Here is a 20,087-nt window from a genome sequence, read left to right as displayed (position 1 = left end):
CTTGGTGCGTTGTCGTACGCTTTTCGAGAAGGAAGTGGATGGCGATAGCCTATGAGAGAATGGTTACGAGTATTTGGAACAGAGAGCTCGAGGTTAGTGAACACTGAACTGGGTCAATGCCACGAGTTCTCCGGGTGAAGCACATGGGAGCAGCGGCGATAGTTGGAAGGACCTGGGAACCTGGCGGAGGTGTGCACGAAAAGTCCTATAAGCGCTGGTTTTAGCGTTTGCCCTAGTCACTTACAAGGGGGTCACCTAGAGGGTGGCCCGCTCATAGCTCAACGGGGTCGAACTCTGGGGAAACAAGAGGGGATTTCGGTGCGAGAAAGCCAGGAACGGGATGGGAGACTCGTTTTGTACTCGAGGCGAGGAATGTCGAGCGTCGGAAACTCGAAGGAGGGCGCCGCCATAAAATGGGTTCCCAGTCCTAGGTACAGAGGAAGAGGAGGCTCGAGACACGGTTGCCATTGTTGAAGCGTCCATCATGCGAATTTGTGCATCTGTACGGAGTATGAAGAGTAATGTGGCAGGTGAGGCACCTTTTCTCGAACACTGCCCGACGCCCGTTCAGCCACACCTGACACCTGCGGAAACCCACACGTCATCACAGTAGACTCACCCACGCACCTAAACAACGAACTCCTGCACTGAAGGGCGAGTTCCTCCGCTTCAACGTAACCAGTAAATTCGTCTGTGTCTTTCTTACCTAGGTAATGACATTGGATTGCCTGCAGGTGTCATAGTCTGTAGGCGCTTTCGGTACGGAGTATGCCCGGCGGGGTTGACGGCAAGGAGGGAGCTCCTACATAACTCGGCGCCTGGACCAGTGCCGATATGTATCTTACGATTCAGTAGCGCATCTCGTCATGATTCCCCCGAAGGTGCCATTTTGCCACCAGCCTACACAAATATATGAGTTCGAACAGCTCTGCCAAGTTTGCGTGTGGTGACTGACTTCTCATTCCATCCGCTACTCGTACTCGTACGCCCGTCTGCTGCGCGTCCCCCACATTTGATGCTCGGTGGTGGAAACCTGTGGCACAGCAATGAGGGATATCTGATATCTTCACTCACCTTTGTTCGTGCGTGTTTCGAGCTGGATCTGCCGTTAACACTACCATCAGAGACTTGACACATGCCGACAACGAGCCCCAACAACCCTTACGACGACATCCTAAAAGACAATCAGAATGATCCTGTCAGGGTCCAGGCATTCTGTGAGAATCAACGGACGAGCCGAAATGCCAAATTCCGCATCCAGCTTCTCGACCCTGGCTTCAAGGGCTTCAAGCGGGATGAAATCCTGTTCAATATGATCAATGTGGCTGGCTTTACAGATCCGAGGAACAATCTATGCGTGTGGGCTCGGCCAACGTGGAAAGTCATGGATCTAGTCTTGAGATGCCAGGAAGAGCTGAAGCAGATGAGTCCAAGTAAGCATGCACTGATCTTATCAGATGCGACGTATCTTTGGAGTATAGCTGAATCCGAGGCCCGTCCAGATATATGGCTGATGCCCCAGGACTGCCTACACATGACAGTGTTGGAAATTGCCCAATCCCTGACGCCGGAAGAGCTCAATGCTGTTAACAACCGCATCAGCCCTGCTGTCCACACACTGGCATCCTACCACATGGCCCACCGCACTCGTCTTGTCAAGCCTAAACTGTCGTTCGACGATGCGGCTATTGCACTGACTTTTGTCCCCGCAGCAGGCGAGCCCAGTATTGTATCGACAGGAGATTCGAGACTGGATGGCTGTAGCGACGACTACACGTACCTACACTTACGGCGAGACCTAATTCGTGTTTGCCACGGTGAGGGAGTGCGAATTTTTGCTAGATATGCTACAACGAGTTGTCATTTGACTATTGCTCGGTTCCTTAGCAGCGACGACTTCGCGGCAGACGGACAATTAAGTCACTCGAAAGTTGTGAAATGGGTTGAGATGCTGGACACGATCAATGCTCGGTTGGAGCAGGAGTTCTGGCCTAAAGACGGTGTTATGCCGGATGCCGCCGGAGAATGGTTTGTCGGTAGTGAGAGAGGGCTAGAGGTGAGAAGGGGTCGCATTTGGTACGGTGGAGGAGAGACGTGGGAAGCTGGTGACGGCTTTTAGCCATCTGTTGTCTTTGATTTCAGGAACGGGCTTTTTCAGCATCAGAGGACAGTAAGATCTAGGGTAGAATGTCGATCAACAAGACATTCCGTGGCAGTTGGAGCGCGTATAAATTGCACCCACCATAAGGCTTAGGAGGACACGCGTGCGGGTGCAGAGGAGGCTCGGGGGCTTAGGGGCCAAAAGCGGCGCCTACGGCCGCTGTTTTCGGCGGCCTTTTCACCCGTACTCGGTACTTTCAACTGCGTTTCAAATCTACCCATGACAGCCTCACCTACTCCGTACCCTAGAGCAAGTCCTGGTCCTCGTTTTTGAGCCCTGGTTGCAAGATTCACGGCCGCTGGGCCCTACTCAATCGTCCCCAGCTATTGTCCAGCTTCTAATCACTGTACCTGCCCGAAAGCTTTCTACCTGGCAACACCATGGCGTCCTACTTATCCTACTTCACCTCCCACACCGCGAGCGCTCCCTCATCCCAAGCTTCAACTCCTAGTGCTACTTCGACATGGTCAACCACATTCTCGTCACGCATAGCGACTCTGCGAAAGGCTTTGACGAAAGACTCGGAGGAAGACGACCCGGACAATGAAGATTGCTCCCATATCTCGAATGTCCTGCGGGCTTATTACACGGAAAAAGGGCGGCCCTTCCCTGAATGGCTTCCACCGGATCCCAAAAAGCCCGTCACTGCCCCTCCTCAGCCACAGATCTCGTATGGGCAGTACGGCAATACCTTCGGCTCCCATCACAGCAGTCAACAAACGCATTCAAGAGATTCATCGGGAGGGCGAGGAGGCGGCTTATCTGACCTTTGGGATACCACATCAGCACCTGCGGCGCCCGCCCCTCAAACCCTCCGAGCCGCCCGTATAACGCCGCATTCGTTACGTTCGCACGACTCCGGCAGGTCACAGTCGAGCGGTGGTAGTCAAACAGCATCGTTCGACGGTCCCGGGATGGGAGCCCGGCCTCTCCCTAGTCAAAGGGCTGGGAGCCATCAGACGATCCCTACCGCCAGTACAGCAGCGCGGGGATCTCGTGATCGCCTCCGTGCACGTTTGCAAGGAGGGGGCACTAGCAGTGGAAGGAGCAGTCCCTCCGCTGGCTTGGGCAGTGGAGGGAATGGTTCCCAGGCGTCCTATGGCGCACCGGGCGGGAGGTCTGGAAGTCAGAATCGAAATGGGTCGTCTCAGCCCTATGTCTCGGCATCAGAGCCTTGGGCAACAGGATCACCAGCCGGAGATCCTTACGGTTACACCGCTGGCTCTACAGGCGGTGGTCTGGTATCGAACCAATACAGTAACCGGGAACAACGACACCGACCTGGAGGTCCAAGATGACGGCCGTCACTCCAACCATAGGCTGAGGCTCTCTACCCCTCCTCATCAGCCTCGATTAGACGCGGCAGCCATAAACAGATCTTACAAGAGGATTTGCGTCTCAGCAGCACCGCATAGCACACTGCTAAAGACAGGTTTGATGGCTGTTCTGGCCCGAGGGCCTCTCTCTGCGGTCCCCCGATTTGGGAGGCTTGCGTCCGATGTGGCCGGTAAAGCAAGTTCTTTTGAACGCTAGCAATCAGGATTCATTTCGGGCCGTGTCAGTCGGGATCGTAGGCACGTTTCGATTAGCTTCCCACCCAAGCCAGACTACGGATATCTAGGCAACCTCGGTCGGCAATCTGACATTTTACGAGTTCTAAAGAAGGAGCTCGTGGCTGATTGTCAGCTTCTTGGGCTTGGGCTCTGGCTCCGGTGGAGATCTTCCTTGGGAGACGCAAGGCCCAGACAAACGACTAGAACCGTGTGCAGTAGGGCTGACACAGAGCCGGAGAATGACAGATTGAGGGTAAAGAGCACGGTGCTGGCGACACAGCCTCAGAGTCCGAGAGGCTGAGAGGCTGAGAGCGAGGAACCAGATCGAACAAGGCTAGCCTCGGCATGGTCGGCATCTGCACTGACTAAGCCAGGCTGCTCAACCTCACCAACCTCATTCTCCCCAGTGATGAGAATCACGACGACGACGACGACGACCACTACCACCACCCACAACGCTGGCCTGAGAGCTACGGACCGCCCGCTTCATGGCCCGCTGCCATTCATCTGATCGGTCGATGCGCTCCATGTCGATTTGCTCCACGTCGATTTCGCCAGTGGCAAGATTCTGGCCCATAAGCGATGATTACTCTCCTTTCCACGACCTCCTACCACGCTTGACATAATTCGCCTCGCCTCGCCACGCCTCATCAATCTGGCCTTGCTTACGTGCGAGTTGTTGCCTACATCGCCATCTCCGACTTTGGCTCGATCATAATCAGCAATCTGTGGCGTATTTCATGATTCGGCCCCTACTTCCTGGCCGTAACCCCCGTTGCCGAAGCCACTTCTTGGGACGGCAACCCGTCAGATCTTACCCTTTAGCGCGTGGCCAGTATTTTCAGGATGTGGCCGGTATGACGCCGAGTGTCCGTTGACGTCCTGAAGCGGAGGTATAGTTTTTTCACATTCCTCCTATCATGGCCTTAGACACCTTTGAATCTGCCGCAGGTGTCCTCCAGATTACGACTTTTCTGCACCAGCGGGTGGCCTGGAGAGATGGAGAGATGAAGAAACAGTCGCAGGTAGCACAGCTTCTGATCCTTTCCATACTCGTTGTTGGCAAAGCTGTTTCTACATGGGGAAACACTACCAAAAGTGCAGGTCTGGTTGGGCACACCTATTGCCAAAAACGCCATCAATCGATAGGATATATGTGTCAGCCTGCTGCTATATCTTGGTTTGCCACCTTCATTCAGCGCAAGCTCTTGCACTGTTTCTCACAAGTGTCTCTGTTCGTTCCCTTGGTCTCTGCGCTCTGACAAATATTGCATTCTCTCTGTGTGTCGAGTCGTGCCCAGTTTCTTTACTGTTTGCTTGAGATAGCGCCTTATATTATTACGATTACTCAAGGTCACGAACCCACCCATTTGGGTTCCGGACAGTGTTGCTGAGGTTGCTATCGATGAGCGATTCTCCCGAGGACAGCCAGATCCCAGCGACGCCATCAGAGTGCTGGACACTACTTAAATAGCCCATTCCTCCCCAGGCCACCATCAAAACCATCGAGTCTTGCTCCGTCACACAAACAGTCGACATTGGCATTTCGAGCAGAAGCGAGTGCAATATATCGTCCCGGATCACTCCCCGAGCATCCAATGTCTGGCACCACACCTCCCCGACAGCAATATCAACTTGTTTCTCCCGGCGCACCAGCTGATCCACGAGCAATGAGCCAAGTCAGTCCCGGTTTCGTTTTTGTAATATCTCCTATGTGTGCAGTGCTTTTGTGTTTTAGTTCCTCGAGTCCAGCACCCGAACCCCGGCCGTCTCTCTCCTTTCCCTCTTAACTCCCTTCTTTTCACGCTGTATCCTTTGGCGCAATCCCGATCCCAACCAATCCCATATGATGCCAGCCTTGATACTGACCACATTTGCAGAATAACAAGGACCAGTTGATTCATTCATTGCGCACGCACAAGGTCAACACCATCACGGAACTTCGCCGGATTGAAAAGATCTTCGCATACCTGGACTCTGCGGAAGTTACCGAGCCCATGACGACCGCCTGGGCTCACTACGTCAACTCGAACAATCTTCTCAACGAACTTCGGGGATTGACGCGCGACTACCCCTTCAGTTCCGAGTGCCTGGATGAAGCGAAGGCGCTGGTGGTGCGGGATCCGAGCAGTGTCCGGAGCTGGAACTACTGCTGGTTGGTATTGGTGAAGATTGAGAAAGAGTAAGTTCTCAAACCTACCGCCCGCGGGGGATTTGTGTTCCGGCTGCTCTTTAAAATTGTGTTCCGGCCTGCTCTCTAAAGCGTACTGGACAGCATAGCACGGAGCTGACTTGAACTTGTCCCAGGAATCTTCTGACCAAATATGCACGCGCTCTAGCATCGAAGGCTAGCACCTGGGGAGGACGACAACCCACCCACGCCGAATTCGACCGACTCGTCAGTGCCTGCGTCGTGGAATGGACCCGAGCCCTCAGGCAGATGCTCAGACATTGGGACAAGCCACCCAGCACCACTGGACAATGACGGGGGAATCATGTTCATTCCGAATCGGATGAACAGGAAGGGAAGGAGCTCAGCAGGTCTCGAGATCTCAAGATAGAACCGGTTCGATTTTGATTTTTGATTTGGGGGGGTCATTGCATGCATGGCCTGGGACGGACGCGGACGTCGCCACTCCACTCAGCCTGCAACTCACTCTCAAGCGATATTCACTTCAGCGTGTGGGTGCCCTGTTTATTCGGAACGGAACCGTGCGCCTGCACGGTGCACGCCTGAGGCTTGCAGCAGAGTGTTGAGTATATCAGCCTCGGAGTTGAGGACATGGATCATGGATCAGGTGTCAGGTATTGTGGATCAGGTATCAGGTATCAGGTGTCAGGTATTATGGATCAGGTATTCACAGTACAGACTGGGGCTCGAGCATACCATACATAGAGAATCCCAACCGTCATGGCCGGGACATGACATGACATGCTGGGCATGCAAGGTAGACAAGACACAGCAACTTTTCTTTTCTCCAATGACGCCTGAGGCACGTACATCATCTCATCTCGTCACTCACTTTTGAAGGGTCACGGTCCCTAGGAACCTTGGGATTTGTCTTAGACAACTTTACCAAGTACAGTATTACTTAACGGAGGCATTCAAGAACTAAACAACGCAACGAATCAATTACTAGCATATATGAGCCACCGCCACCGCCACCGCCACGCCCAGCATTCATCTAATCAATTAGGATCCTGCTATGTGCTATGTGCTATGTGTACTGTACCCGCCACGCAGGATAGGTATAGACACAGGCACAGGCACAAGCACAGACACACAGTGCTGACGGTGCCTGATTCGAGTCGGGCCCAGATATTAATGGCCAGCTGAGAACAACCCACGATCAGCTCAACACAGTCATAGTATAGTCTACAACTGCTGCCTGTTTCATCTCAAAGCCAAAGAAAGGGCCTTAGGCCAATCTATCCTGACCCTAAGCCCTCCTACCTATCTAGCCTTTGCCTAGATCGACCCTCCTCATCTCATCTCACCTCACTACCACCCCTGTGGTCTGATTACGGAATCGGAGTCTACCGAACAGGCACAAGCCACAGGACAAAGCGTGAGCGAGGCAGGATATCATTCATTCCTGCAGGTCCCTGCAATGTCCCATGCGAGATTCCCGCATAAGCTTCCCTTATGTTGACCTCATGATCTCGTCCGTGGCTCGGATCGGCGCCATGCTTGACATTTCCCATGCTTTCAGGCACATCTAGATGGGGAAGCGGGTAGACGCAGTGGCAAAGGTTGACGAGGGGCCGGAAAATAGATGAGATATGTAGCCGATATCTCAATGGAGGAGTACAGATCCAGGCTGAGTAATGCGATCAAGTAAGGCTGGACTTTTTATTGGAGCAACCCAGGCGAACCTTTACCTGTTATGGTAGTAGTCCTCAGCTGCTAGTGTGGACGATGGTAGACAACATAGCAGGACCGTTCATCAGCATGTCCTGAATCTTCGACGACGGCACTCGATGGTGGTGAGCTTCGGCGGATCGAGTCAGCAGGCTCAATTTGGATCGACCTAAGTTTTCGGCCCACTGATCTTGTTTGCAACCGTCTTGACGGCGGCCTCCTCACGACTGAGGATCCACATAAACAGCATCTGGATGAAAAATGCGTATAACGCGAGGAAATATGTCCGGCGATTCTTCTGTGCACGGGCTATCGTGTACGAATTCCCACCGCGCATGGCCCCGGGATCTGAAGAGCTGTCTGGTAGAAGAACATATTTGAGGGACCGGAGCTGCACATGAGAAACATGTTAGCCATATTTACCGGTCGGAGTCGCATGTCAAAAGGGTCCACTTACCAGGAAGAAAGCGTTTGCATACCACGTATACAAAAACAATGTCCAGCCTACCCAGTTGTTCGTCCCATTGCCTCCGGTCAGGATTTCGCTGAAGAATAGTGTGACTATCACACCCACAAACTTGTAGCCTGAGTAGGCGACCAGATCAAGTAGCTGAGAGTCATTGGTGATGCTCAGCATGTACATGGCGAGTTTGAGCACAATGATCTCAAAGACAACCACCGCGATTGCAGTACTGGTTATGCTGCCCAGCAGTTCGGGGTGGAAGGATCCTCTGATTCCTGCCAGGACGGTGGAGAGGAGGATATACGTTATCAGAGCCATAATGGGGATATACATGTCTGGAGAGTTGAGATCATCGCGTGGAGGGAGATAGTTGAACGAGTAGGATGATTGGGTCATGGTCCCGTCTGCGCCGGTCGAGGAGGTCGTCATCCGAGCTTGCTGTCGGGTCCAGGGTTTGTGCCGCCAGGGAAACAGAACTAGCAGCAGTTTCCGCACCACGTAAAAGTTGGAGACGTTGAAATAGTGCTTTAGAGCCGACACCGAGATGTAGCGGTTCAACTGTGCCGTTCAGGTGGTCAGCAAAGAATTCCGTGTGGTGCAGCGCCCTTGTGTTTTGCTCTTGAGGCTGCTGGTGGAAGTGTCACGCAGCTGGGACGTACGTTTTGTTCCATATACTCTTGTCCGGCCTTCATCGCCGTTTGTCCGACCTGGAATCCCATCTGCGCAGCCGGATCGTTTATGAAATTGAAGCCCGGGGCAAACCCGGCCCCTCCACCGCCAGCAGGTGGTGACTGGTATGGGTTTCCATAGCTATTCACTTGGGCTTGTTGCGAGCTCTGCTGGGGAACGGGAGGCGGTGGTGATCGCAGATTAGGGACTTGTGAGATGTGCTGCGGTCGAGGGTGAAATAGTTCGGGGGACTTTTGAGGCGGAGAGAATGGTGCACGCTGCATCGTGACTGACAGGACGGGTTGGAGAAGCTTGTGCCTTGGTAAATAACAAATACCAAATACCAGCTCGAAAAGGCTGGCTTCCAAATACTAGGTCGGCCTCGATGACGGCCCGCTGCAAAGGTAGCACGTCGGTATGTTGTTCGTTGTTCTGTGAAATGTGTCCACGGTTGAAACATCTCTGGGACTGGGATGACGCCGCCCTAACATAGACACCGAACACGTGACTGGCGGCTGTTGAGCAAGGCTGATTATATGATCTCCGCCAAGGAAGTCATCACGTGAACGACAAGGCTGTGCTGCTGACAATTGACAATGCTCGTAGATTGATTCTCATCGCAAGACGTGTTTACAACTAACTGAAGACCAGGATATTCTCCTTGCATGATTGCCCCAGTCCCATGAGATATCTGATATCCGATCAGACACGGACCTTTTAGAATGGCTTCCGCCATCAAATTTCCCCTTCCAACAACACGGTGGGATTGGCTTAATGAGCTTCTTAAAAGGGAATGCTAGGGCGCAAGACTATTGTCCAGGGGTTCTGGCGCGCCAGGGAACCCTGGAACAGACCCAATGTGGAATAGAAAAAGATAACGAGAAATCCTACATGCCCGTCTGAGTCGTACATCCCCCAGGAAACAGACTCCAAGCTCCGGAGATCTTGTCGTGTCGCGATACCTGTCGAACAGATTTGCCACGAATTCAAGGCCGCTGTCTCAAGACCCGTTGCAATGTCGCGAGCCGATCTGGGGCAGTGCGTCGCCCATCGCCTGGAGCTAAAGCTGAAGAAGTGTGGTACGCCAAACGGGCTCTCCACACTTCAGCACACACAGTGAGGAGATGAGGGACCGAGATACTTTGGAGATCAACCACGGTGATGGAACATGGCTAAGGAGATTTGGGCTCTTGAAGACCTTCGTGACAGCTTGTTCTCGGTCCCGGTCCCAATTCCAACAGAATCTACAATGCGGGAGGGCGACATGTACGGGGCCGTGTCTCCTTACGGTCGAGTTTACCGTCGCAAGCCTGCAGGGTGGCGCAATGCCTTGGCTTCCACTGACCTCTCATACCAAGGTTCTCTCCTATGTCATCGACTTCCGGCCCTGGGCTTGCACGGTTGTGGGTGGTTGGGTTGACACGAGAATACATAGTCTCAATACTCCAAACGCGACCGGCAGGCCCGGTCTGGACGAGAGCTGCCTGACTTCCAACTGACTTTCTGGAGCATCTGCGTTCCAGGTTCCAGATTTTACGTTCCATGGGGAGGTGTGAAGGCATGGGCCTTCCCGTCCCCCGCCACCACTGACGCGGTCGCCTGGAATGTGACACGCTGAAGCCTACGCCCGAGCCCGAGCCCCTTCCATTGCGTCCGAGGGCAGGGTCGCTTCGAAGTCTTATATATACCCGTTGTCAGCAGCGCACCTCAGAAGCTTTCCTGCACATCACAACGCTCATTACACTTTCTTTCGTGCGTGCTTTGAATCTCATCCCACACTCCTTACACACTTGCAGCTGTCAGTCTCTCTTTTGAACCCGACCCGTTGAAATGGCACCCATCCAAATCATCGATAAGTTCGCCAGTGTTGATTCCTTTAGCATCCCCGACCGAGTGCTCCGGACTCGTGATATGACGTCGAAGTCACTCACCACAGCAATCCTTGTCCTTGCCATCATTTCGGTCGTCTTTTTCCTGAGTGTGTTGTTTGTGCTGGCCAGAATCTGGAAACAAATGGTGGCTAGGAAGCTCGCATCTCGAGCAGCCGAGGCTGTGGGGGCAGTGGTCGAGCGAAAGACCAGTGATTGGGCCCGAAAGAATAGCAACGTCCTCTGGTCCATGTATATTCAGGAGGACGATCTAAAGACTCAGTTCTCGTTGCCTCCAAAGTCAAGACTGTTCTCCATCGGCTCTGCCTCCTCCGACAACGAGCACGACCACGGCATATGTCCACTGGACCGACACACCTCTGACGCGGATGAGACGAACAAGAACAAGACGAAAAGTGAGGAGTCAGTTGACAACAACGCACCACGCAGCCGCATTCCATATCCGCAAGAGACGACTCCAACCAAGAATCTTTCTCGAACACGCGCCCGGTCACAGCCGTGCCACCACAGGCCGAGCGACAGCCTAGAGCATGTAGCCAAGCGCAAACAAAGTATGGCTGAGCAAGAACCCAGGAGTATGAGAATGGTTGTGGAAGGTCCGGTGCAGGGGACGGTCATGGGGCAGAGGCGGACTTGATACTTTGGTTGAGACATGAGACGAAGCTCTCGGTGCTCCGTCCCGCCAATTGTACTGTATTAGATAGGATGTATTTCCCAATAGCCTTAGGCATCGAATCACCTTAGCTAGGTATCTAGGGATGTCCTTCGTACATCGTCACTGTTCAATCTAGTACATGGTTGGGGGTGGCTCACGTGACGATATTGAAGTGAAGTCACGGGATTTCCCATTTCGTCGACTTCTTCTTGAGCTGATTAAGGTCCTCAAAACTCCTCTCTCTCTCCGATTCATTCATTCGTCAATCGCGGAGCTTCTCGCCGGCAGCACGTCAGTCTCAAGCCAATGATGCATTCGATCAGAGGAAGGACCAAAGACCTCTCCTCGGCCAGCACCTGGATGTGGATGACTGGTGGATCGCGCGACCATGGTCCTCAATTGCATCGACAAGAGGTGAGAGGTGAGTGGTAAGAGCTGCGAGCCGAGAGCTGAGAGGTGTCGTCGCATCTCAAGATTTAGCAGTCGCCGTGGCCGATTATATCATGATTATATGATGAGACGATCCCTGCAGCCCTCCCTCTCCCCTTCCCTTTTCCTTTCGTTTGAAGCCCGTCCCCCAGACTTCCTTTCTCTTCCTTCTCTGTCCGTCAGGTCAGGATAATCCCTTTCTCTTTGGTGGCCACGGCCACGGCCACGGCCACGAGGTCGCACCATGCTGCTGAACCCGTCACACAAGATCACCTTTAGTGGCCTGCCGCCGGATGTGCTTGATGCGTACGTCCGTTATAAGAAGGGAACCCGTGCCTTGGTGGCCTGGTTCCTCCAGTATAGTCCCTCACCCAATCGCCGAGTGAAAAGTCTTCCGATCAAGGAACTGGAATCACTGGCTCAGGCAGCGTCCAAGAAGCTTCGGTCTCTCCCTGACCATGTGCACTTCTACTTTCGAGAGACGATTGCGGCCCGCAAGAAGCTCAGCAAATACTTTCGGGGACACGTGGATGAATCGGCCGAGGATGTAGATACGGTCAATCACGAACATTTCACTACAACGTAACACTAGGTTCTTTCCTTGTCTCTCTGGAAAGTGTCTGACTGATCCGGCAGTCTTGCTCAAATATACGACAGTCTCTGCGCCTGTTGCGGCCATGCCAACTCTCCATCTCATCAGCAGCCAGGATCCAAGCACCAGTTGGCACAGCCTCCCACCGGCCTGGTCAATGCATACAACAGTCTGTCGGTTGAAGACGCTGACGCCGATGACAACGAGGGCGACGAGCATGTGCCAGCCTTGTCAACTTGTCCAGAGTGTACGGTGTCAACTCCGCCCTCGTGCAATGACGGGCGCCTGAAAGTCCTTTTCAGTGACGACGAACTCGGCACACTCCTAGAAGCGACCGCCGCTGTAGAGGTGAGAGAGACTTGGACTTGGAATCTATCCCGGTAGACTGGCTGACCGTCACAGAGAATTAAAGACATGACTTCCGCCGTGGAACGATGTTGGGATCTTGCCGGCAAGAATCATCTGTCCTTTTCAGTCGCCTCACTGGTCACCAACGTTGCCTTTGCATCGATTCGTCAAGTCGGGATTGGGCTGCTTGAGCATGATGAGACCCTCACCGTATCGGGACTTCATCGGACAGTTCATTCATTCGAGCGTTCCAGTCAGGGTGGAGCGTGCCCAAGCCCCGAGAACGACGAGACTACCACTACCCGACATGTGCTGCTAGACCAGTTGCAGAACATGGAACAGGCTCTTTTGCACTATCGAGACGGGCATCGGTCTTTTGACATTCGATCTTGTCCGACCTGCGTCCACGTCCAGAAACCCGCAGACTACTTGCAGATGCCTCTTGGCGAGGACTGCTCAGGCAGACACCGTCTTGCTGAAGCGATCCTGGACAACATTTATCACCTCGTGACAAGCTCGGATACTCCCACAAGCATTGTCAGAAACAGTTCTCCTGTGTACGCTGATGCGGGCTACGTGGTTACCCGTCTGGAGGAGCAAGCCCAGTCTTGGTCCGCGGTCCTCGGGCTTCATCTCTTGACCGCGGGATACAGGAGCTATCTGCAGTCGATTGACTCGGCAAACGCCATCTCAACATGTCGCCTGACCGCTCTGAGGCTGGCACAACAGGCTTCGTCTCAAATCGCCACACTCCTGAACGACAAGACGTGCTGGCCATGCCGCTGTACTCAGACACTCGCATTCCACCTCCAGAACCTCGAGGCAGATCTGCGAGCGTACACGAAACACCGGTGCTGGGACTTGTATTTCCAGGCGCCTTGGGTGGCAGGCAATCATGTTCTGGAGATGCTCGATCTGTGTCACTATTACGGGATGCGGGTGGTCAACTATCGCCACTATGTCGCGGCCATCTTGCACTGTTATAACGTCCTTCAGCAGCTCGGCGGCCTCGGGCAGATCCCTGTTTTGGAGAGCCTGTGTACACAGCTCCGTGGCGTCTTCTTCCCCGGCGGCAATCGACCGAAAGCCAACTTCCGCGCCTGTTGGAGTCGGTACGTCGGGGCTCGACTAAAGTTTAAAAAAGGCCACAGGCGTAACGACCGAGATAGTTGGTGCATGGCCATTCCCGCGCATGCTGCGAGACGCGCTGCAGGGCTTGGTTCAAAGAGCGAGCACGCTGGGTCACGGTTGGATTGTCTGCTTTTCAAAATCAAGCAGCAGGATTACCACCTCAGTGACGAGCAGTGGTACAACTTGGACCGTGCCTCCACGCACCCTGGAGTTGGAATGAGGGACGTGACCCGCCGGGGCAGTTTGTCGATTTCGACATCAGCGTGCGACCTCGAGTCCGAGTCCAACCCTGGCAGCGGCCCGCTCCTGGCCCTCGCCGAGACTCTTCAACGCACGTGCGACCAGTCGGAGTCGACTCTCCTGCCGACGCCTCGACTGAATCTGTTCGCCGTGTTCCCTGCCTGTGTCCAGGTGGTGTCGAGACTTTCTGACGTGACACATACGAGGGAGGAGGACCGGGGCATGAACTGTATCTGCTTCGTCAGTTCAATTTTGGCGGCGGCCGACCGGCTCTGTGACAGTCGAAGACTGGGGCGGATCGAGACATGGAAGAAAACCGAGCGAGACTGCGTGGAGCTGACGAAGGATGCCATCCAAGATGTCTTTGGCAACGTCACGGCGGAGCAGTGGTTATGGGATGTCTGAATTGGCCACAGTTGCAACATAGATATCTATTGAGGCTTATTCGTACCTGGAGCTTACTTACTGAACGCCTGAGGTGGCCCTTCGCGAATTCCCACTCTCCACCAGACATGATCTTAGTTGCTGCCCGCTCAACCTTCGACCGACTTCAGCCCGACGTCGTCCGTCGACATGACAGCGGCATTAAATTGGTCGGACGTCGGTAGCTGGATATGAATGTTGTTGATGGTGGCGATGCCGATGCGAACATGGTCGGCCTCGAGCTCGAGCACATGGCCGCCGACGTTCCTGTCTTTGTCGATGAAATGCATATGCTCACCGGCCACGAAGAAGCCTTGCCAGGCCTGCGGCGATCGGAAGCCCACGATGGTGCCCTCAACATCGCTGTATTCGGCCACAAACTGCTTCTTGCCCAGCTCGGCCAGCGGTTGGCCCTCGTATTCCTGGCCCTGGACGGTGCGGCACTTGAGCCGGCGGAACTGGCCGTCGACGCGGTACGCCATGAACAGGTTGCCCGCGTGGTGAGTGTGGCGTTCCAGTACGGCGTCGATGGCCTCCTTACTCTCCAGCCGGGCGGCCGCTCCGGTCACCGTCTGCTGTGGCTCGAAATGCGTGCTCACCGCGTAGGGGATCTGGTCGGTGGGTGAGGCCACGCGAATCTTGCCTTCGGCTTGCAGTTGGTACACTGTGCCGTCGAGCAGCAGCAGCTCGCCGTCCATGTGCACAAACGTCCCCAGCCCCTGGTTGCCCTTCTCCGCGAGCTGAGCCGCCGTGATGCCCGAGTCTGATACGCCTGACATCAGCGCGTTGACCAGCGAGTACTGGTAGATTTCGTTGGGCGCCATGGCCGGCTGGTAACGTTGCGGGTCGAGGGTCGAGGGTCGAGGGTCGAGTGTCTAAGATCCAAGATCTGAGGTCTGAGATCTGAGGTCTGAGGTGGAGGGTGGAGCATCGAGCGTCGAGCGTCGAGGATCTAGGCGAGAATCTAGGCGAGGAGGAGGAGATGAACTTTCATCGATTTCTCTCCGGATGCACACGGACCAAACGACCGCTTAAATAAATGACCTGCTGAGCAGCTGCTGAGTTCTCCGTAGGTCCGTATACAGTTACACTATCTGAGAAGCACGTCCCGGATTATGTCTCCGTACATACAGGTACATTTAATACGTCACCCGAGTCGGGCGCAGGCTTAGGAGGCCTCAGGCACCCGCGACGAAGACTTGCAGACAGCAGACACCGCCTGGATGCTTGGTATACAACATCTGTTGAAACTTCACTCCATCCCTCTGGCCCAACATGGCTGAAGATACCGTGGCCCAGATCATCGTCAACAGTCTCTACAATGCCGGCGTCCGCGTCGTCTTTGGCGGTGAGTCGCAGCTGCGCGGTCATCTGTCATCTGTCCATGCGTCTTCACGCGCATTCCGTCTCTACTTCCCGCGTTGTTCCTGCGTCTTCGCTATCCCGCACCTGCGCTGGACCACTGAAAATGGTGCTGACCGTTTGAGAAGTGCCCGGGGCCAAGATCGACCAGGTGTACGATAGTCTCCAGGACCACCCGGAAATCAAGCTGATCGTGGCGCGGCACGAGCAGAATGCCGCCATGATGGCCGCCGCCGTGGGTAGGATTACGGGGACTCCAGGCGTCTGCATCGCCACTTCAGGTCCAGGAGCTTCGAATCTGGCCACGGGCCTTGTCACGGCCACCACGGAGGGCGACCCGGTGGTTGCGCTCATTGGATCGGTGCCCCGAGCCATGAACACGCATCGCACCCACCAGAACATGAAGGCGCTCGACATTCTGGGGCCGACGTCCAAGTCGGCTGTCAACGTGGACGTCGAGGACCAAGCGGCAGAAGTGGTATTGAACGCTTTCCGAACCGCAGCCACCCCCCACAAAGGTGCCACTGTCATCGCCATCCCTCAAGATGTGGCTAAAGGCAAATCTAAGATCCTGCCCTTCCCGTCCACCGCCTTCGACCCTCCGAGCTACGGGCCGGCGCCCACCAGCCGCCTCGAGTTCGTGGCAAAACTGGTCGAGAGTGCTCGACTGCCTGTCCTATTCCTCGGCATGAGAGCCAGCAGCCCCAAGGTCGTCGACGCCGTCCGCCAGCTGTTGTCCAGAATCCCGCTCCCGACGGTCGAGACGTTCCAAGCCGCCGGAGCAGTGCCCCGTGAACTCGTGCATCTCTTCTACGGCCGAGTTGGCCTGTTCCGGAACCAAGTCGGCGACAAGCTGTTGGCGAAATCCGACCTCGTTCTCGCCGTCGGTTATGATCCCGTCGAGTACGATGCCTCGGCGTGGAACCCGTCCGGCGACCGCAGGATTGTTCATATTGATTTCGATGCCTCCGACTACGGCGTCTACTACAAACCCGTGTCCGAGCTGGTGGGATCCATCGCCGAAAACATCCTGTACCTGTCCCAGCACCTGGAAGCCATCTCGGAATCCTCAATCTCCGAACTCTGTCAGGATCTCACAGAGGAATACAAGTCATGGCAGATCCGGCCCGAGGTCAAGCGCACTTCAGGGCTTGTCCATCCATTGCAGTTCATCACCGTTCTGCAGGGTCTGGTGTCCAAGGACACCACCGTCTGCGTCGATGTCGGCTCGGTCTACATCTATATGATGAGACATTTTTTCGCATACGAGCCTCGTCGTCTACTATGTTCGGATGGCCGTTAGTTCTCCTCCTCCTTCTCCTCCCGTCATCGAACCTGGTTTTTCCGTTGCCGGGATTTCTCCTACCCACTCCCAGGCCCATAGACTCTGTTTTTCTTCTTGAACCGGACCGCAAACTCCTCAAACACCCATCCCAAAAAGAAATCTGCAATGACCCGCCGCACTGACACGTATGACTCTCTCAGAACAAACTCTCGGCGTCGCCTTGCCCTGGGCAATCGCAGCCTCTTTGACCCAGGTTCCACCGTGTTCGGAGAAAGTGGTGTCGCTCAGTGGCGACGGCGGCTTCATGTTTTCGTCCCAGGAGCTCTCGACCGCGGTGCAACAAAAATGCAACATCACGCACTTCATCTGGAACGACGAGTCGTTCAATATGGTCGAGTTCCAGGAGGTGATGAAATACGGGCGCAGCAGCGGCGTCAAGCTCGGCGGCGTCGACTTTGTCAAGTTCGCCGACAGTTTCGGCGCGAAGGGCTTCCGCATCAGCGACTCGTCGCACGTCGAGAGTGTCATCAAGGACGCCCTGCAGTATGATGGTGTTTCGCTAGTCGACGTCGCCATTGACTACAGTGGCAACCTGGAACTGGCGCAGAATATCATTGCCGAAGAGTGGAATTGAGACTGGGTTGTGGAGAAACGGGATCGAAATGTTGTCTCGTCGTCACCATCCCTCTCGTCCTCGTTGAGACAGATCGACGTTCTTAGACGTTTTTGGAACAATTAGACCGATGCTGCTCTGCTATGATTGGCAAGTTCAAAGACCAGCGTCAAAATATGATGCCTTGCGAAGAAGGCGGCGTTGAATGTTGAACATTAGTGGTGCATAGGGATGGTGTATATGCATGCCATGCATATCACGCAGCGCAATATCACGTATCACCTATCAAGCTATCGCCCAAAGCAGTACGTACCTGTTACTTCCACTCCATGCAACACAGCGCAGTTGACTGGGATGGAAGAGGAAGTATCATACGTTGATGGGCCAAAGAGTATAAGCTGCTGGTGAAGCTGGTAAACTAGTAGGTTCCCTTAGCCTTGCATCCTACTACCTCCTTGCTTCCACCGCTGCTGAACCGCTTTGAGAGGTTAAATCGAAAGCTGTGGTGGAGGAACGACACCAGAGCCTCTCCTTTCTTGGGCCAATGGCTTCCCTGCACTAGGGTTTAGATTGAGCTTGAGGTCGCCAGGTTTCGTGTTTAATAATGGACCCTGCATTATGTTACCATCTCAGTAGTATTCCCTGTCTCGAGAGTCGTAGATAGAGACATTAATCTGGTATAGAGGACTCGAGGAGTGCAGGATATTGTTGATTGCGGTAGTACTCGGTAGGTAAGACAAGTATCAGTAGTGAGGAGAATTCAAATAATATTCAGTGGCATCCATGACGTTGTCAAGCAGCGTACGGAGTAGAGGGGCGGCCAGATATAACCAGACATAATAATATCGAGGAGTGACATTGTTGCTTCACATCACGCACACATCTTCTCCTTCGTGTCTTGTGTCTTGTGCTTTCCTTTCCCTCCTCTACTCCGTACACCTCTCCGAATGCATCGATCCTTGAAGGCTTCCGATTTCTCGTGATGGATCTGCTGTCCATCCACATAGCATCATGTCCTCAGGATTGACCTTTACCCATGGCCTCCTCCTCGGCCAGGTGTCGATTCTCGTTCTCATCTTCTGTTTCATCAAATTCTTCATCTTTGGTGAAGCTCCTCCGCCGCCCTCGAGAGCTTCTGGTCGAACTCCACGACACATTCGGGCCCCTTCCTTGCATAGTCTGGCCTCTTCAAAGAGCTCTCCTCCACAGTCTCTACGTAACCAAGCCAGCGCCACCAACGTCCTCCGTCCTGTCCCTACCAGCGCTACCGACACTGCTTCGATCTTGCGGAAAACATACTACGAAATCCCCGGTCGAGGCCATGGTAGGCATAACCATTCCACCCACCAGCCGGAGAGCTTGGACTGGTTCAACGTGCTTCTGGCCCAGACAATCGCACAATACAGACAGACTGCATACAACCTACGAGACAGTTCATCCGGAGGGAAACCTACAATTGTCGCCAGCTTGGAAGAGGCAATTAACAATCCGGAAAAGAGACCGTCCTACATAGACAACATCAAGATCACCGAGATATCCATGGGCGAGGAGTTTCCCATCTTTAGCAACGTGCGAGTCATTGCAGTTGATGACGATGCTTCTAGTGCCACCGGCGGACGGTTACAGGCTCTAATGGACGTGGACCTATCCGATGATAACCTCACGTTGGCCATCGAGACTGCTCTCATTCTCAATTACCCAAAACCTTTCTCCGCCGTCCTTCCTGTCGCTCTCGCCCTTTCCGTTGTCAGATTCTCCGGCACATTGTCAATCAGTTTTGTTCCTGTCCCGCAGGATGACTCTGCAGGCACCGGGAAACCAGGCTCGACTTCCGGCAAGCCCAAAACGAGTCTCGCCTTCTCTTTCCTCCCTGATTATCGTCTCGAGCTATCTGTTCGAAGCTTGATTGGTTCCCGCACCCGGCTGCAAGATGTGCCAAAGATTGCACAATTGGTGGAAGCACGAGTGCAAGCCTGGTTCGAGGAGCGAGTTGTAGAGCCCAGGGTTCAAGTAGTCCCACTACCAGGTCTATGGCCGCGGATGGGAAAGGTGAGGGTAAGAGACGGTCAAGACGACGACAGACCATCAACTCAGGATGGGCAGCGGCCACCCTCGTCCGTCCATCACAAGGAATCCAGGCTGGAAGACAATTTCCCTTCCCAAGAGGAGACAGAAAGGATATTCGAGGGCCTTAGACTGCGAGCAAAGAACGTCCGCTCCAACAGCCAGGTCATTGAACAGGATGATGCCCCGATATCTCAACCTGCACGGTTGATGCCCGGGGCCCTCCCTGTCTGAGTCCCGAACAAGAAAGACTGACGCCATCGCTTAAGATGCCATGTTAGCTTAGCACCTCCCGCGATGCAGCTATGCTCAGGATATCCTGTGAACCTCGAAAAGGCCAGGTCGATG

At 54.2% G+C, this 20,087-nt stretch overlaps 9 protein-coding genes across 9 annotated transcripts; 7 read left to right on the top strand and 2 right to left on the bottom strand.

Moving 5' to 3' along the window:
* Positions 1 to 1,135: 1,135 nt before the first annotated feature.
* A1O3_07904 (uncharacterized protein) lies at positions 1,136 to 2,119 on the top strand (the record flags this gene model as incomplete). The annotated part of the gene is made up of 2 exons (XM_007738009.1): positions 1,136 to 1,433; positions 1,503 to 2,119. 2 exons carry the CDS (start codon positions 1,136 to 1,138, stop codon positions 2,117 to 2,119), a joined length of 915 nt encoding a protein of 304 aa, XP_007736199.1.
* Positions 2,120 to 2,541: 422 nt separating this feature from the next.
* A1O3_07903 (uncharacterized protein) lies at positions 2,542 to 3,459 on the top strand (the record flags this gene model as incomplete). Its single annotated transcript, XM_007738008.1, has 1 exon — positions 2,542 to 3,459. One exon carries the CDS (start codon positions 2,542 to 2,544, stop codon positions 3,457 to 3,459), a length of 918 nt encoding a protein of 305 aa, XP_007736198.1.
* A 1,925-nt stretch (positions 3,460 to 5,384) lies between these two features.
* Positions 5,385 to 6,199, top strand: A1O3_07902 (uncharacterized protein; the record flags this gene model as incomplete). Its single annotated transcript, XM_007738007.1, has 3 exons — positions 5,385 to 5,393; positions 5,595 to 5,896; positions 6,022 to 6,199. 3 exons carry the CDS (start codon positions 5,385 to 5,387, stop codon positions 6,197 to 6,199), a joined length of 489 nt encoding a protein of 162 aa, XP_007736197.1.
* Positions 6,200 to 7,745: 1,546 nt separating this feature from the next.
* Positions 7,746 to 8,992, bottom strand: A1O3_07901 (uncharacterized protein; the record flags this gene model as incomplete). Its single annotated transcript, XM_007738006.1, has 3 exons — positions 7,746 to 7,967; positions 8,034 to 8,597; positions 8,699 to 8,992. The coding sequence occupies 3 exons, from the start codon at positions 8,990 to 8,992 to the stop codon at positions 7,746 to 7,748; spliced, it is 1,080 nt and encodes a 359-aa protein (XP_007736196.1).
* A 1,546-nt stretch (positions 8,993 to 10,538) lies between these two features.
* On the top strand, positions 10,539 to 11,234 carry A1O3_07900 (uncharacterized protein; the record flags this gene model as incomplete). Its single annotated transcript, XM_007738005.1, has 1 exon — positions 10,539 to 11,234. One exon carries the CDS (start codon positions 10,539 to 10,541, stop codon positions 11,232 to 11,234), a length of 696 nt encoding a protein of 231 aa, XP_007736195.1.
* Positions 11,235 to 11,925: 691 nt separating this feature from the next.
* Positions 11,926 to 14,397, top strand: A1O3_07899 (uncharacterized protein; the record flags this gene model as incomplete). Its single annotated transcript, XM_007738004.1, has 3 exons — positions 11,926 to 12,263; positions 12,318 to 12,621; positions 12,676 to 14,397. 3 exons carry the CDS (start codon positions 11,926 to 11,928, stop codon positions 14,395 to 14,397), a joined length of 2,364 nt encoding a protein of 787 aa, XP_007736194.1.
* A 128-nt stretch (positions 14,398 to 14,525) lies between these two features.
* On the bottom strand, positions 14,526 to 15,239 carry A1O3_07898 (alpha-acetolactate decarboxylase; the record flags this gene model as incomplete). The annotated part of the gene is made up of 1 exon (XM_007738003.1): positions 14,526 to 15,239. One exon carries the CDS (start codon positions 15,237 to 15,239, stop codon positions 14,526 to 14,528), a length of 714 nt encoding a protein of 237 aa, XP_007736193.1.
* Positions 15,240 to 15,690: 451 nt separating this feature from the next.
* A1O3_07897 (acetolactate synthase, catabolic) lies at positions 15,691 to 17,696 on the top strand (the record flags this gene model as incomplete). Its single annotated transcript, XM_007738002.1, has 3 exons — positions 15,691 to 15,763; positions 15,906 to 17,075; positions 17,263 to 17,696. The coding sequence occupies 3 exons, from the start codon at positions 15,691 to 15,693 to the stop codon at positions 17,694 to 17,696; spliced, it is 1,677 nt and encodes a 558-aa protein (XP_007736192.1).
* Positions 17,697 to 18,686: 990 nt separating this feature from the next.
* Positions 18,687 to 19,973, top strand: A1O3_07896 (uncharacterized protein; the record flags this gene model as incomplete). The annotated part of the gene is made up of 1 exon (XM_007738001.1): positions 18,687 to 19,973. The coding sequence occupies one exon, from the start codon at positions 18,687 to 18,689 to the stop codon at positions 19,971 to 19,973; it is 1,287 nt and encodes a 428-aa protein (XP_007736191.1).
* Between the last annotated feature and the right edge of the window lie 114 nt (positions 19,974 to 20,087).

Source organism: Capronia epimyces (assembly GCF_000585565.1).
Source record: "Capronia epimyces CBS 606.96 chromosome Unknown aczIQ-supercont1.7, whole genome shotgun sequence".
Taxonomy (NCBI): Eukaryota; Fungi; Ascomycota; class Eurotiomycetes; order Chaetothyriales; family Herpotrichiellaceae; genus Capronia; species Capronia epimyces.
Note: the sequence above shows the minus strand (reverse complement) of the source record. Positions and strands in the feature narration are given on the sequence as shown.